Source organism: Pteronotus mesoamericanus, unplaced genomic scaffold (assembly GCF_021234165.1).
Source record: "Pteronotus mesoamericanus isolate MK-2021 breed Mesoamerican mustached bat unplaced genomic scaffold, CSHL_Meso_final contig_130, whole genome shotgun sequence".
Taxonomy (NCBI): Eukaryota; Metazoa; Chordata; class Mammalia; order Chiroptera; family Mormoopidae; genus Pteronotus; species Pteronotus mesoamericanus.
In genome coordinates this window covers 9,535,410-9,552,839 of record NW_026555060.1, presented here as the reverse complement: position 1 = coordinate 9,552,839, position 17,430 = coordinate 9,535,410, and the positions used below count along the sequence as shown (strand labels likewise).

The 17,430-nt window shown below is 34.2% G+C and overlaps 1 protein-coding gene across 2 annotated transcripts in view; it reads right to left on the bottom strand.

Moving 5' to 3' along the window:
• The window catches only part of ANKRD26 (ankyrin repeat domain containing 26), a 124,734-nt gene that overhangs the window by 62,696 nt on the left and 44,608 nt on the right, over positions 1–17,430 (bottom strand). Inside the window, exons 14-17 of one of the 2 annotated variants that reach the window (XM_054592025.1) lie at positions 14,933–14,961; positions 14,766–14,838; positions 10,824–10,894; positions 3,326–3,483 (exon numbers count right to left, since the gene is read on the bottom strand). In XM_054592025.1, the coding sequence (XP_054448000.1) occupies positions 3,326–3,483; positions 10,824–10,894; positions 14,766–14,838; positions 14,933–14,961 (331 nt within the window). Of the gene's footprint in view, positions 1–3,325; positions 3,484–10,823; positions 10,907–14,765; positions 14,839–14,932; positions 14,962–17,430 lie in introns of both variants that reach the window. The other variant, XM_054592017.1, reaches the window with a different exon arrangement.

The following is a 17,430-nucleotide window of genomic DNA, read 5'->3' as shown; positions in this document are numbered from 1 at the left end:
CGAACAGAATGAAAGGGGTAGAAAATAGAAGTCAGAGACACAGATCTAAGATGAAGGGATTATTTAAGGCCTTGTAGGTATTATGAAGAACTTCGGCATGTACACTGAGTGAAATGGGAGGCATTTAGAAAATTCTGAGCAGAGGAATGGCATTATCTGACTTATCTTTTAATAGGTCCACTGTGTTAGGAATTGATGAAAAGAGTAAAAAGGGAATAAAAAGGAAGAAAGGAAGGAGGGGGGAAGGAAGGAGAGAGAGGAAAAATAAAAAGGAAGGAAGGAAACCAATTAGCCATCTATTACACTAATATAAACTGCAGATGATAGTGGCTTGGGTCTGGAAGAAGCTTCTGGATATATTTTGAAGGTGTCTTGGCAAGATTTGCTGACAGATTAGATGCGAGGTGTAAGAGAAGATGACACCAATTTTTTGGCAGAGCAACTGAAGAGGGGTCATTAGTTCAAACAGAAAGACTACGTGAAAGGCAGATGGAAAAAAATATCAGTAGTTCAAGTTTGGACATCTTAAGTCTGAAATACCTGAGTTATCCAAAAAGAGATCTCAAGTAGGCCTATATGAGGCTGGAATTAAGGAGAGATAAGATATTTGGGCTGGAAATACAAATTTGGGGATTAGCATATACAAGGTAGTAAAAATCATGGGAAAAAACAGATCAAGGACTGAATCCTAGAACTTCTGGATGTGTAAAATGTGGGGGATGTGGAGATACAAGGAAAACCAGATCAAGGTGAACGAATTAGACAGGCAACGGGGAAACAGGAAAGTGTGCTTCCCAACCTCAAAACTAAGTCCTGAAAGCCAAATGAAGAAAGTATTTTGAAGAGTTTCCCATTGGGTCAAATATTGCTGATAGGTTACATAAAATGAAGTCTAAGAAATTATACCTAGTTTTATTAAAGTGAAAAACCAGTGGTAACATTGAGAAAAACAATTATGGAGGAGAGAATGGACTGAAAGTTACTAGAGTGGGTTCAAGAGTGCATGGAAGGGAAATAAGAATCAGTGAGTATAGTTTTTAAGAACTTGGTAATGGCATGATTATAGATGATCTTTCTTGTTCAGCTGTGGTTTTTCAATTCTTTCACAGTGACTATGCAGTATTTTTGTAATACAGAAATATTTTTTTAATTGAAAAAATGCCAGACCACTTATTAAATAAAAAATTCACAAAATTATACAACTAAAAGACCCCATAACATTTCTTTAGATATATAGAACGGGGCAAAAGTAGGTTTACAGTGGTGAATACAATAAAAAGAGTTAATTCTTGTACTATGAGTTATTAGTCATTGTATTATTTTCCATACAAACTGTAAACCTACTTTGCCCCACCCTGTATAATGATATTCTATAACCTGATTATCACTTTTCTTATAGTTAAAAGAGGTCACAGAGGGATTTCTTGGTTGTTGAAAATCATTCAACTCTAGAATATCTTATACTAAAATATACAAAGTAATTAGTTTTATTAAAATTCTGTAATAAAGAAATAAAGGGGGTAGCATGCAGAAAATTTTCTTTATAAACTGAATTTTTGTAAATTGTATAATAGGAAGTCACTGTTGAAAAATTTGGTGTGGTGTATACTGAAATATATTCTCTTTTAAAAAAGGAAGGATAAAGGCATGTATGTAGGGAAACTTTAAAAAGATTTACTACGTTAGCAAAACCTTGGTTTACAGTGCAGGGGTCAGTAAATAATCGACTGGGGCAAATCAAGCTCCTTGCCTGTTTGTATATTAAGTTTTACTGGAACACAGCTACACTTGTTTATTTACCTACTGTCTATGAAAGATTTCAGACTACAGTAGAAGAGACCCAACAGTCCACAAGGTCTAAAATATTGACTATCTGGCTCTTTACAGAAAAGGTCTGTGCCCCTCTGATTTAACAGATTGATCTATTGGTGTGTTTTAATGTTTTACTCAATATACTGAAATTTTTAGACAAGACACGGAACAAATTATCATGTGAAACTCCTCCCTTTCAAATTAACTTGGGGGTCCAGGGGAAGAATGGGGGAAAAGGTACATGGAATAAGAAGCATAAATGGTAGATACAAAATAGACAGGGAGAGGTTACAAATAGTATAGGAAATGGAGAAGCCAATGAACTTATATGTATGACCCATACCCATGAACTAAGGTGGGGGGAATGCTGGTGGGAGGCGGGGTACAGGGCAGAAGGGAATAAAAGGGAGAAAAAAAATGGGACAACTCTAATAGCATAATCAATAAAATATACTTAAAAATAAAATAAAAACCCTCAAAACAAAAAGAACCCACTAACTTGGGGGTCCAATATTTGAGCACTCACGTATTAACAAAACAGAAAAATCTAATAACTAGCAATTTTGATGGTAACAAAGCAGAGTGCCAGTATAGCATATCACTCCCTTTTGAAACACAGCATATATTAAAAGTATTCCAACAAAATTTGCTACAGGTATGACATCTAAAAAAATGCTTTAAATGTACTTCAATTATGAAACAATCAGTATGCTGTAGACCTAACCTCATTTTTTCCAGTGGTTACATACCATACCATTTTATGGGTACCAGAATTTATTTCCTTATAAATAGGTATTTAGACCACCTCCAACTTTTTGATATACAAACCTATCAAAAATATCCTTCACATATATATGTATATACAGGGAGGGGAAAAATTAGGTTTATAGTTGTGAGTATACAAAAGAGTTTATTCTTGTGTTATTATTTATTAGTTATTGTATTATTTTCCATACAAACTGCAAACTTACTTTTGCCCTGCCCTGTATAAAACCTACTTATATAAATATCCTTGAGGCATATATATTATATATCCTTTACATTATATATTTCATATATTATATATAATGATCTATTGTATGTTTTATATACATAGTAATATATAATATATATCCTTAAGAATGCTTTCCTGTAGTGTCTAGTTATGGAAGTATAGCTGTTGAGATAAAGAAATTACACATTTGAAATTCTGAAACATGTTATTTATTAATAATTACTCTTCACAAAAGATTTATCAATTTTATCTAGCTATTGTATATGTAAATGCCTTTTTAAAATTTTATTTGCCAATCCTGGTTGTTATTTTTTTAAATAAAATATTTATCATTATGACTTCAAAAAATGGTATCTCATTGTTTGTTAATTTATATTTTTCTGATTACCAGACAAGGTTGAGTATCCCTAGTAAAAATATAAAATATTTTTATATTATATCATGAATAATAGCTCAAATTAGAATGTGCTGTATGGGAAAATAACAATTACCTATTGTTAAATATTGCTACAAGCTTACCTATCAGAATATTCATTTTCTATAATAGGGAGTGGCTGCTTATCAGTTTGTTCACTCTTCCTTTGTTGAATTAATCCAGCGCTGTCATCAGCAGCAGCATTGTACACATTTTCTATTATGTCCATTTCACTACTGTTGTGCATCTTTTCTTCTTCAACCTTTAATGAAAGTTTGATATTAAGGATACTGTTATTACTTCATTTATTAAAAAGGCCTTTTGTGTTTTCATTAATTTTATCATTTGGCTCTTAGTTTAATTTGTATGATTTTAATCAGTAAAGAAGCAGAAATATCTAACATTTCAGAAAGGGCTTTCTTAATTTTGTGCTCTATTCACATCCATTCTCCCTTTTACCCTCCTTCTATTTGTCCAGCAGAGACATTAAAATAAAAAGACAAAGACATAAAATTTGTCATCAGCTGTCTTCCCCCCCTGAATTTTGCATTTTACAGCCAGACTTAGAGACTGTGACACTATGCTTCGGTAACAAATAAAAAGATTTCCTCTTTCTGCAATAAGCTATTTTTTTGCACATTGACTTTTACAATTATTTTTGCTTTTAGACCCTTGAGTTACCAAAAAAGTGACGGTATTCATAAAATATATGAACCAAATTTTACTACAACACAGGAACAGAGTGAAAGTGATGAATTATTAGGTAATGTACAATCCTGGAAAATGAGTAATGTCCCTCAAATTTTACATTCAACAACTATAAAATTTTATAGTTAGAGGGTATGGTATAGAAGTAATTATCTACTTTAGTCCCATATTTGCTGATAATGGGAATAAAACCAAGGATAAATGATCTGTCCAAAGCACCTAAGGATGCATTACCTAGCATTTTATGGTCACCAACAGATGATACACTTCTATAATGTTGAATCAGAAAAAAAGAACAGGAAAATTCATCAAATTAACCAAATGAATTAAAAGTGTGACTTTTGCAAAGTAATGCCTTGGTTTGGGGAGAGGGCTTATCCACCTTTTGCTTTTAAAGGCCAATATCTTGATTTTTGCCTATCTTTTAAAGTCAATGAGCCTCAAAACTTAGTTTTCTCCTTTACAGTTAAATACTGTTTTTTTTTTTGCAAAGGTTTTATGCTACCTATATGATGTCATATATGTCAAAATTTGCTGTACTTCATTAAACATTCTATAAAGGTTTGAATCTATAAAAACATCTGAGAGTAATGATAAACTAAATATATGCAGAAGTATATGTGTTTGTTATTAAAAATATCTCAAAGTGGTCACTTTGGAATTCTAAGTTCCAGGGCTTTGATTAAAGCATATAATATTGCACACACTTAATGCACAATAATAGATGAGTTTAGCTAGGAATATGTTTATATTGCTTCCCTTAGTCAAGGCTTCCTTCCCATTTTATTGTTTATGGAATGCAATTTATATTGAAGCTAGTAAACTTAAAAAAAAAAACCCTAGTTCTTATTATATTTTTAAAGGAATTTTCTTTATACTTTTTCTTCACATCACATGGTACATAGCTAAATTAGTGTCCCAGTTCATATGGAAGACTGACAGAGAGACTTAAAGTTGATTAATGAACAAAAATTATGAGAATGTTCTCCTGAACTCCCATTACTTAGATGGCTGAAATAATCAATTTCTATACTTAATTACAGATTTACACAAACTCATTTTACACACTTTTTTCATAAGTGAAAAATAGATCATTGATGAGTAAAATGAAAATGTAGCAGGAAGTGAACCTTGATCTCTTTTTGAAGTTGATCTTTCTTTTTTTAAAAGCCAGAAACTCTTAATTTTAATATATCTACATAATTCTTAAAACCCTGTCTATCTTGCTATGATTCTTCATTTAGATAACTTTCATATGTTCTGTCACTATATGGTAGAGAAAACTTCACATTGAAAAAAGAATTTTTCCCAAGGTTTTATTTATTTATTTTAGAGAGATGAGAAGGGAGGGATAGAGGGAGAGAAGCATCGATGTGCAAGAGACACATCATTCAGTTGCCTCTTGCGCACCCCCAAGTGGGTACCTGGACTGCAACCCAGGCATGTGCCCTGACCTGGAATCAAGCCAATGACCTGTTGGCTCACAGGCTGGTGCTCAATCCACTGAGCCACACAAGCCAGGGACATCACTCACATTTTATAATTCATGTTCCGTGCTTTAACAGTTATTAGCAAATATCTTCATATAATGGCTTCTGGGTCAAATCTTGATTTTGGTTTTGTTTCCATATAAATATTTGTAACTGCAGAAATATCCTGTCTTTATTTGATGCAGTGTTTCATTTCATTGCAGCAGGCAAGCCTCAGATCAAAAATGCTTTTTGGATTAAAAGACTGAGGTGTATGTCTTATGCCTAATTTCCAATTAGTAATTCTTTGGGTTCATGTTTTTGCCCTCTGCATATCAAACTCTGTCTTTTTTTCATTTCAAACTTAACTAATGGGTATTTACTTTTTATTTTCATATCCTTATAAAAACTCTTCTCATTTTTGTTAAAAACAATTCTGTGTCTGGTTTGTTATCATTTTTATAGAGTATTTGTAATCATTTAAATGAAGCTTGGAAGAAGATGACCGGCAATCGTATTCCAAGGGCCCAGAGTATGAATGAGTTAGACATTTTCAAGAGTGGGTTCTCTTTGTTCAGGAAATGTTCAGAATACTGAAAAGACAGACACTCCAGATGCATCTTTGTTCTCACAATCAAGTATATTATCTGTCAAATTAGAAGGTATTTGTCTTAAGCTGGCTCCTTCTTTAGAGTCGTCATGTCACTACATCCTTGTCACTGGCTCTTCCTCAGGATAAGCAGTAATTTTGTGTTTTTCTCAAATTTCTCCAAACTTCTGCTTTAACTCACTTGTGATGGGTTTTAAATTATTTCTCCACTTAAATTTGCCTTGTTTGACACACATTCCCCATACTTTTGTATGGAGGATGCCCTAAGTATGCAGGTATATTGCCCCTGTCACATTCTCTATTTCTGGTTCTTGAGACATTTTTCCTGGTATAAAAGATTAATGTTCTTGGTTTGATTTTCAGATGTCTTCTCTATTGGGGTACATGTTGTGAAATAACTTTATTCTTAAGTAATCAAGTATGAATAAAGAAAAATTAGAGTTAACAAATTTTTTACTTTATTTTTATTGTTTACACTATGACAGATGTTCCAATTTTCCCCCACTTTGTGCACCACCCACTTCACCCTTGTCCCCCTCTTTCCTCTGACTATCACCACACTGTTGAGTATGTCTATGGGTTATGCATATATGTTCTTTGGCTACTCCTTTTACCTTCTTTAACCGAGTCCCTCTTTCTCTACTCCCCTCTGACAGCTGTCAGTCTGTTCCATGTATCCCTGCCTGTGTTTCTATTTTGTTCATCAGTTTATTTTGTTTATTAGATCCCACATATAAATGAGATCATATGGTATTTGTCTTTCACCGACTAGCTTATCTCACTTAGCATAAAAACTTCCAAGTCTGTCCACACTGTCGCAAAAGGTAGGAGTTTGTTCTTTTTTTTTATAGCCCCGTAGCATTCCATTGTGCAAATGTACCACATTTTTATCCACTTATCTACTGATGGGCACTTGAGCTGTTTCCAGAGCTTGGCTATTATAAATAATGCTGCTATGAACATAGGGGTGCATATATTCTTTCAAATTGGTATTCCAGGATTCTTAGGATATTCCCAGAAGTGGGATAACTGGGTCAAAATGCAGTTCTTTTTTAATTTTCTGAGGAAATTCCATATTGTTTTTTCACAGTGGCTGCACCAGTCTGCATTCCCATTAACAGTGCTTTGGGTTCCCTTTTTTCTACATCCTCGTAATTAGTATAATTGAAATTTAACTATTAAACTTCTTAATCTATATTTAGCTACTCCCAAATCACTAGACTGTAACTAAGAAGTGAAAAATAACTTGCCTTGGCCTAAACTTAAAAAAAAAAAAAAGAAAAAAAAGAACCAGTGACCCTAATTTTGTCACTATTGGAACTAATTAATTCATTACATGTTAAGTCTACCCAAAATAAATTACTAAGTGAATTTTAATGTTATAAAGGCTTCCTCACTTAAAATATTTTACCTCACTGCCCTGACCAGTGTGGCTCTCAGTTGGTTGGGCATTGTCGCACAAACTGAAAGGTCATGTATGCAATTTCTAGTTGGGGTACATGCCTAGGTTGCTGGTTCGGTCCCCAGTCTGGGCACGTACAGGAGGCAACCAACTAATGTTTCTCTCTCACATCAATGTTTCTCTCCCTTTCTTTCTCTCTCCCCCTCCTCTAAAAATAAATAAATAAAATCTCTAAAAAAAATATTTCACCTCAGCATATCGTAAATAGTGAGCCCCTATAGTGCATTTAAGAATTTTTTTTTGAGGGGGTGGTGATCCAAGATGGCAGTAGAGTAAGTGAAAGTTGCACTCTCCTCCCCCCAGGACCAAACTGGAATTACAGGAAAATCAACTTAAATAACTAACTGAAGAGTAACTTAAAACTAAAACGTTGCCTTTAAAATCAGGAACAAGACAGGGATGTCTAATTTTAATATTCTTATTCAACATAGTACTAGAGGTCCTAGCCACAGTAACCAGATGAGAAAGAAAAGGCAGCCTAATTGGAAAGAAAGAAGTAAAAATGTCATTATTTGTGAATAAATGATATTGTACATACGGAATCCTAAAGACTCCGCCAAAAATTTACTAAAATATAAATAAATTTAGTAAAGTGGTAGGATACAAAATTAATATTCACAAATCACCTGCGTTTTTATACACCAGCAATAAACTATCAGAAAAAGAAACTAAGAAAACAATCCCATTTACAATTACATAAAAATAAAAACCACCCTAAGAAAAATTTAACCAAGGAGGTAAAAGAATTGCATTCAGAAAATGTAAGATCCTGAAAAAAATGAAAAAAGTTACAAATAAGTGGAAGCATATAATTGTGTTACTAGCTAGAAAGAATTAACATCATTAAAATGTTCATACTACCCAAAACAATCTATGGAGTCAACACAACTGCTACCAAAGGTGTATTTCATAGAACCAGAACAAATAATCCAAGAAATTCATATGGAACCACAAAAAACCCAATAGTCTCACCAACTGTGAAAAAGGTGAACAAAGTTGAAGGTAACACACTACCTAGTATCAAATTATAATACAAGGCCATGGTAATAAGAACAGCATGATACTGGCATATGAACAGACATAGAGATCAATGATGCAGAATAGACAGCCATTGACAAAGGAGGCTATAAAATATAATGGGATAAAGGCAGTGTTTTCAATAAATGGTACTGGGAAAACTGGGCAGATACATGCAAAAAAACTCAAAGGTAATTAGACCACCTTCTTAGACCATATATAAGAATGAACTAAAAATGGATTAAAAACTTAAAGGTAAGACCTGAAACCATTAAACTGCTAGAAGAAATCATAGGCAGCAAAATCTCTGCGATTTCTCTTAGCAATATTTTCTCTGGCATATCTGCATGGGCAAGGGAACAAATACAAAAAGGAAACAAATGAAAGTACATCATACTAAAAAAAGGCTTTTAACAGCAAAGAAAACCATCAACAAAATGAAAGGACAACATACTGAATGAGAGAACATATTTGCTAATGATACATCTGATAAGGAGTTAACATCCAAAATTTATAAATAAGTCTTCCTACTCAACATCAAAAAAACAAACAATCCAATTAAAAAATGGGCAGAAGATTTGAACAGATACTTTTCCAAAGAAGATATACAGAAGGCCAACAGACATATAAAAAGATGCTTAATGTCACTAATAGTCAAGAGAAATGCAAATTAAAGCCACAATCAGATGTCATCTCACACCTGTCAGAATGGCTATCATCAATAAATCCACAAATGACAAGAGTTGATGAGAATGTGATAAAAAGGAACCCATGTGCACTGCTGGTGGCAATTCAGATTGGTGAAGCCACTATGAAAAACAGTATGGAGTGTCCTCAAATAATTAAAAACAGATCTGCCTCATGACCCAGCAATTCCACTTCTGGGTATATATCCAAAGAAACCCAAAAGACTAATTCAAAAGAATATATGTGCTCCTATCTTCATTGCAGTGTTAGTTAGAATAGTCACGCTATGGAAGCAACCCAAGTGCCCATCAATAGACAAGTAGATAAAAAACTGGTGGTACATATTTACATATGAGTACTCCTCAGCCATAATAAACAGTGAAACCTTCCCATTTGTGACAGCATTGATGGGCCTAGAGGGTATTAGGCTAAGTGAAATAACTCAGTCATAGGAAGACAAATACCATATGATTTCACTTACATTTGGAATCTAAAGAACAAAATAAACAAACAAAGAAAAGCAAAGTAAAGTCCTAGATACAGAGAACAGGCTGATGGTTGCCAGAAGGCAGGGATTTGGGAGACTGGGTGAAAAAGGTGAAGAAATTAAGAAGCACAAATCGGTTGTTACAAAATAGTCACAGGGATGTAAAGTACAGCATAAAGAACATAGCCACTAATATTGCAATAACTATGCGTGGTGCCAGGTGGGTAATGGAAATATTGGGGGAAATACTTTGTAAAGTATATAATTATCTAACCACTATGCTGTATACCTGAAACTAATATAATAAAGAATATAAACTGTAATTAAAAAATAAAATTAGAAAACAAAGAATTTTTTAAAAAGACTGACTGGAGAAGAGGCAAGCTTTAAATTATTAGGATCCAAAATCATTGACATCAATCAAAAAGAAAAGCAAATTCCTAAATTTAATTCAAATAATATTTTATGATAGTGTATGCATTCATATAGTTATCTTGTGCATCCAATTCTAGTATGCTGTAATATTTGCTAATGAGTGGCTAAAAATTTAATAATATTTACTGATTTTCTACATTGAAATAAAATAAATTAGAAAGTCATTATTTGTATCCTATTAGAAAAAGGTTCCATTCAGGAAGGTGTGGTTCTCTTACTCAGCAGTTGAGATGATTTTATGACCCCATTCTCTCTCTCTATGTAGACCCTGAAGTCAATTACATAGAGCTCACAAGGAAGCATAAAGCTTTAACCTTGGCATTAGTGAGTAGCAATACAACACTGCAAATTTTGAACCACTGACAATGACTCTTTTCACATGAATCCAGCTCAGTGGCCATCATTGTTACATTGTTCATAATTTTAATTGTCATGATATGATTCAGTATTTGATGTTACCTTCTTTATCACATGAGGAGGCTATAAAAATGCAAGAAGCAAACAATATGAGATCTTTTTGTCTCAATTACAAAGATAAAGTTTAGCTATAAGTTATAAGAGATTCTAACAATAACTAAGTCTCATAACAAATTAAAACTAAATATTCAATTATGATCTATTGACTCTAAGAGCCTATCTTGAAAGGTAACTTCGTTTGGACTATGTTACATTATTAAAAAATAGAAAACAATATTATACCAGAAATTCAAATTTAAATTTTACATACCTGTGTGTGGTTATTTTCACTTTCATACAACCTTTCTTGCTCTTCTTCTGATGTCACTTCTAAGTCTAGTTCTGCTGACAAATCTACATATTAGTTAAAAAGAACTACTTAGAAGAGTTAAAAACTGTAATTTTTATAAAAATGGAAAACACACTTTATTGAGAGTTTAAATTAAGCTTAATCTTTAGCTGAATATTTACTTCTTTAAGAAATACTTCTAATTATTGAAAACTTCAACAAAGCATTTAGGATATATTAGCTCAAGGCACAGAAACCTCACAAATTCACTTACCTGATGTCAATGAACAAAACAATCAGAAACAACAGAAAATTTAGAAATAGCATACAAACCTTATAAAGTCACACTGGATTTTCTACCTCGTAATGATACCTTTTTAACATCTCCTTAAGCTTCAACTGCAACATTATTCATGATTTCCAAAATCACAGTCACTTTCTATGCCTTTATCAGTGTATACTTTTGTTATATTTGAAATGTTTTCCTCTACTATTCTGACAAATTTGTTTTCATATTTTAGGACTCAGCACTGGTGTTTAAAGAACATAGATAAGAGGTGTCAGGAATGGCTTTTCTAGGGATAATGCCTGAGCTGAGGCTTAAACAGTGAGGTGACCCAGAATCAAAAGGGAAGAGGGCAGGAAAAGGAGATAGTGTGCAAGGCTGTATCAAGACAGGGAGAGAAGCATACAATAGGATCCATTATGTCTAAAGTGCACGGTTTGGTGAGGAGGGTATCACCAGCAGTTGTCATACCAGGGAAAAGAAAGGACAGTAGAGTGGGCAAAAGATGGAGAGTTAAACAGAAGTCAAATTTTAAGAGGCTTATATGTAATTTTAAGAGACCTGGACAGTAATATGCTTTATTTATTTTTTTATTTTTCAAGTACAGTTGTCTCTATTTTCCCCCGAGAATTCCCCTCTCCTGCCCATCCTCATTTCCCATCCCTGACCTTACCCTCCTCTTGGCTTTGTCCATGTGTCCTTTATGTATGTTCCCCCACAACCCTTCCCCGGACCCAGAGTCATATGAAAGGATGCTCAGTATCACTAGCCATCAGAGAGATGTAAATTAAAACCACAGTGAGATACCACTTCACACCAGTCAGGATGGCCATCATAAACAAATCAACAAACAGCAAGTGCTGGCCAGGTATGGAGAAAAGGGAACCCTAGTGCACTGTTGGTGGGAGCGCAGACTGGTGTAGCCACTGTGGAAAGCAGTGTGGAATTTCTTCAGAAAACTGAAAATGGACAGTAATATGCTTTGAAGAGTGGTTCATCACATTTGCATTAGAGATACATCATTCTAAATGCTGTTGTAGTGATGAATTTGAGTGGCATATGTATAAATGGAGGAGGATGAATTAGGAGGCAATAATGCAAAATAGAGGATACGGGCCTGAACTGAGGAAATGTTTCCAGAAATAATTAATATATAAAATTTTCGGGGCCCAGTACACAATAAACCTTTATTCAGTGAAAAAAATGTTCAAATCCTGGGTCGACTAGATTTTGCTCATTAAATAAACTACAAGAATTGTGTTAAGTTGCTTGAGTTTATTTTGTAGTTTTTCTGTTTCACCTGTTTATGTGATGAGAGAACTTGTGCAGGTGTTTTCAAAGTCTTGCTTCTTGGCTCTATCAACCTCATGAAGAAATAAGATTCTTGTGTAGATAGGTAAATAACTGGATTTATAGCTTTAAGTCACTAATCCAGGAGGTTATTGAAGGTATTTTGTAAATACAATGTTAGTTGTAAAGGTAAGGAAAGAAGTTAAAATTATGGAAATAAAAAATGTATGTTCAACCTATTCCTACACATCTGATTATATGACTGATAAAGTGCACTAAGTTAATATATAGTACATAAAGTAGAACACATATTAGATGTGGTTAATCATTAGAATGAGTATCCTCTTAGAATTAAAATTGGTTTTCCGGATATTAATTTTAAGTGATACAGCACTCCTTAAAGCCAATATTCCTTGTGAATCATGTATTTGTTAACAAAAAAATAAAACAAGGTGACAACTTTGTGGACACAGCTTAGAAGCAGGTACTGTGTAGCAAATTCTCAATGATTCCCATTACTGCAGGAAAAGCCAATTCTTAAATGTATAAAGCCATAGAAAATAAAAGAAAAACTTTAATATTTGGTTTTGTAAGGTTATTTTTCAGGTACACTGAATATAGTTATAATAATTGTGAATTCAGAGCTATAAAAATAAAGCTAAAAACCACATTTTGTTTCAGTAGGCAATATTTAGATTTCTACCTAGTTTTCCCATCTAGTCCCAAATTTCCAAATATAATCCTGCTATCCACTCCCAGGTGTATGCCAAATGCTAACATAAAGGAGCTTACTCTTTCTCCTAATTCTCTTTATATTTAATTATATGTTTCTATGGTTACAGGGAGAATGCAAATGTCTTGGTTAAAGATATTCTGTTTGGTTGTAGGGAGTAAATATAAAGTAGATTTTGCATATGAAATGATTTTTCAAAAGTCAAAACTATGGTGAGGCCACAGAGGTGGTCTAGGGATGAACTCTGTTCCTTTATTATCATCGTTGCTCTCTTGTCTGTGCTGGAAACTGTGACTCACACAGGTCATGGAGCCTAAAATTTCCTGACAGAAGCAGCTCCGATATTAATCTTTTTCTCTATCTATTAAGGTCATCTGTCTAGTCTGTAAATGCTGACTGACTTTTGGTCATTGATTGTGATACTAATAGACATTTATCATCAACTTTAAAATTCCCAGATCTTTGCCCTGGCTGGGAGGCTCAGTTAGTTTGGAGCCTTGTTGCATAAACACAAAAGGTTGTGGGTTTGATTCCTGATCAGGGCACATGCTTTGGCTGCAGGATCAATCCCCAGTTGGGGCACATATGGGAGGTAACCGACTGATGTCTCTCTCACATGGATATTTCCCTCTCTCTCTCCCCCTTCTTCTCTCTCTAAAATCAATCAACATCCTCAGGTGAGGATTAAAAAAAAAATTAAATAAATATAAATAAAAGATAAAATTCCCAGATCTTTGACAAGTCTCATGGTTGAGTATCAAACTAGTAGTAAAACCACAATGTGAAGAACTTGAAAATAAAGCATTCATTTATTACAATGTAAATTATAATACAAATTTGACAGACTTATAAAAATTCTTCAGAGAAGTAGTCCCATGAAACCATAAACATACACACACACATCTGATTAGATGTTCTAATCAGAACATCTGGTTGGCTTAAGATCATCAGTATAACAACATTAAGATGAAATAATTAAGCTAAAACACTACTGACATGTTAGCAACTGAAATTTAACTCTAGATAAAGGTAAGAATTCAAATAAGCATTTTATTTAATTTTTTAAAAGCATTCCTTCCTTTTAATTTTGTTTAAAAAAATTTTTTTCAGAACGAAGGGATGCAAGAGAGAGAAAGGGAGGGAGAGAAACATCTATGTGCAGGAAAAACAGCAATCAAGTTGCCTCACACACTCCCACAACTGGGGTCTGGCTCCCAACCCAGGCATGTGCCCTGAACAGGAATTGAACAGGTTGGCACTAAATCCATTAGGCCATGCCAGCCAGGGCCAAATAAGTTTAAAGCAGTGGGAAAATCTTAGATTCTAAAAATTAACCTCTGGGAATCACTAATAGCTACAGGTATTTCAAACTGAAAACTTTAGGGTATCAAAACAAAAGTCAAGACATCTATTTCAAGTATAGATTTTTAAAATCTTGATTTTTCTGTAAATATCAAACATGGATGCCCAAAAACGACATCTACATTACTTATGTCAAAACCTACAATTAAACTTGCAAAAAAAGAAAAAAAATGAATTAGTGAGAAGACTATGAGCATATCAAATATTTTCCTGTATTCCCTTCCAGAATTAAATTTGTAGTAAAAAAACTTACCTGATCTGGATGTTTGTACAAAGTTCATTCCTACTGCTTTTCTAGGAACCAGATCTTTCACTTCAACAGTAGGCTGAATGAGTTTTGAAACAAGATGATTAATAAATAATGTATATTTCATATAACCTGTAGTTAATATTTCAATATAAAAATATAAAAGTTATTACCTTTAAGTGAGAATATTTTCCAGGAGAATCTAAAGAGCAAAGAGACATATGCTCAACTATATGAAAATATGAAAGCCAACTATACATTCATGCAGAGTTACTACAGAGCTGAATCTTCATGCTTAGCCTTGGAAATTATTACATTAGGAGTTAGTATTTTGTTTTTTCTTTTCAGGGTCTGGGCAGATATGGACACCAACTAAACAGAAATATGAATACACTATAAATACTGAAAAAAATAGGTTTAACAAAACATACACTGAAGATTTCAAAAGTAAAATTGTTTTGAAAGATTCTAACTAAAATAGTAAAGTGTGCATACACCAAAGTGAACTTAATGCTTGATGAAACAAAAGCGATCTTTAATCAGAGAAACAAGTCATGACCCTGACAGAATAACTGTGAAGCAGAAGGCAACAGCAGATCCTTAATGCAATGCATCGGAATCATTTATATTATTACGCTGCACGTATTTATCATGTTCACCACTCTGTCCTGTAATTTAATAAGTACACAATTATGAGGATGGTTCGGTTTAATGCATAATCATTTATCAACAGAGAAAGTGTTATGACTTGGTCAGCTTGGATATACACTTAAAGAATAATAGTTAATAAAAATAGTCTTTTTTTTTCACACCAATATGGGCTACTGGTATGCCTACATTTCCTGTAATATCTACTTTAGCAATCTTAAAAGTTTCTTGATCCACTCATGCAAGAAGGTACATAAAACACATCTAAGAAATAATGTATAATGAGATTTTAATATTGAAATGTGGTTACTAAAGATGAAAAGAATGAATTTAATGCCACAGAAGTATTAGATGTTAAAAATATTTTTTACTTCTAAATCAGTGTAATATATACTGAAAATAACAACTATAGCTTTTAGAGAATAAATTCTGATTTCTTTTCTGTCCAAAATCGGTTTGGTATACTATGCTAGTCTTTAAAGGAGTTTTATAAAACAACTATCTTATCAAAACCTGAGCTACCATAAAAACACAGCCGGTGCTTCTATATTCAAATTACTTTCACTGGGGTAACAAATACCAATGTAACGTACATCTCTGATGCCTGATAATCATGAGGAGGGTAAATGAGGGGCCACAGTTCACCCCAGTACTAGTACTCCCTCCTGCTTTCCTTATTCCCAGGAGTAGTAATGATTAAATCTTCCGTTTTACTGCCAATATCCTCAAGTTATAAAGTGAGGCCTCTCCAATTTCCTTGACTCTAAAATAACCTAGCTAATGCCTTTCTTTCCGCCCTCCTCCTCTCACTATCCTCTTTTCCTTTTCAAAAGCAACTTCTAGATTTTTGGTCTTAATTCTTCCCCTTTTTTCATTCTTTTTGTGGATTATCCATATCACTTCTTCTTCGCTCTGTTTAGCAGTAGTATCTTACATCTATAATTTATATTTCTTCATCTTTTTGCTTTCTTTGGCCATAGATGTGCTCAGAAGTAATAACAAAACAATGTTTTTCATGTCTTAAACTATCTATTCAATGGCTCTTCTTCCAGGTTTCTCTGAAGAAAAATCTATACCCTTTCTCCACAGAGCAGGCGTGGTCTGTGGGCCAGCAGCACTGGCGTCACCTGAGAGCTTGTGAGAATGCAGAATACCAGACCTGATGCTCTCACTTCTTTAGACTTGAAATTGCGTTAGAAGTCATAAACTTTTGGTTTCCAGCCAAGACGGAGGTATAGATAGATATGCTTCATTTCCTCGTACAACCAAAAGAAGGATAACAACCAATTTAAAAACAAACAACAACTAGAACTGCCAGAAAATTGAACCGTATGGAAGCCCAACAACCAAGGAGTTAAAGAAGAAACATTCATTCAGGCTAGTAGGAATGACGGAAATGGGCAGCTGGGGCGGAGAGGACATGTGTGACAAGGTGGCAGCTGGAGGACAGGGTGGTCACACATTTGCGAGCAGATAAATGAGGAGGAACAACTGGGGAGTGGGACAGACCACACAACCCAGGGTTCTAGCACCAGAAAAGAAAGCTTCAAAACCTCTGGCTCTAAAATTTATGGGGGTCACAGTGGTGGGAGAAACTGCCAGTCTCACAGAAGAGTCCATTGGAAGGACTCATGGGGTCCTAGAATGTATAGAAGCCCACCTACTCGGAGACTCAGCACCAAAAGGGCACAATTCACTTGTGGGTAGTGGAGGGAGTGACTGAAAGCCAGGCAAGAGCTGAGCAAGTGGCATTGTTCCCTCTCTGACTCCTCCCCTACATACAGCATCACAACCCGACCGAAGTAAGCTGCCTGCCCAGGGGAATACCGAAGGCTCGACCCATTACAATGTAACAAATGCAACGAGACAAAGAAATATGGCCCAAATGAAAGAACAGATCTGAACTCCATAGAAGTACTAGGCGCTGAGGAGCGAGCCAACCTATCAGATGCAGAGTTCAAAACACTGGTAATCAGCATGGTCATAGAAATGATTGAGTATGGTTGCAAAATAAAGGAAGACA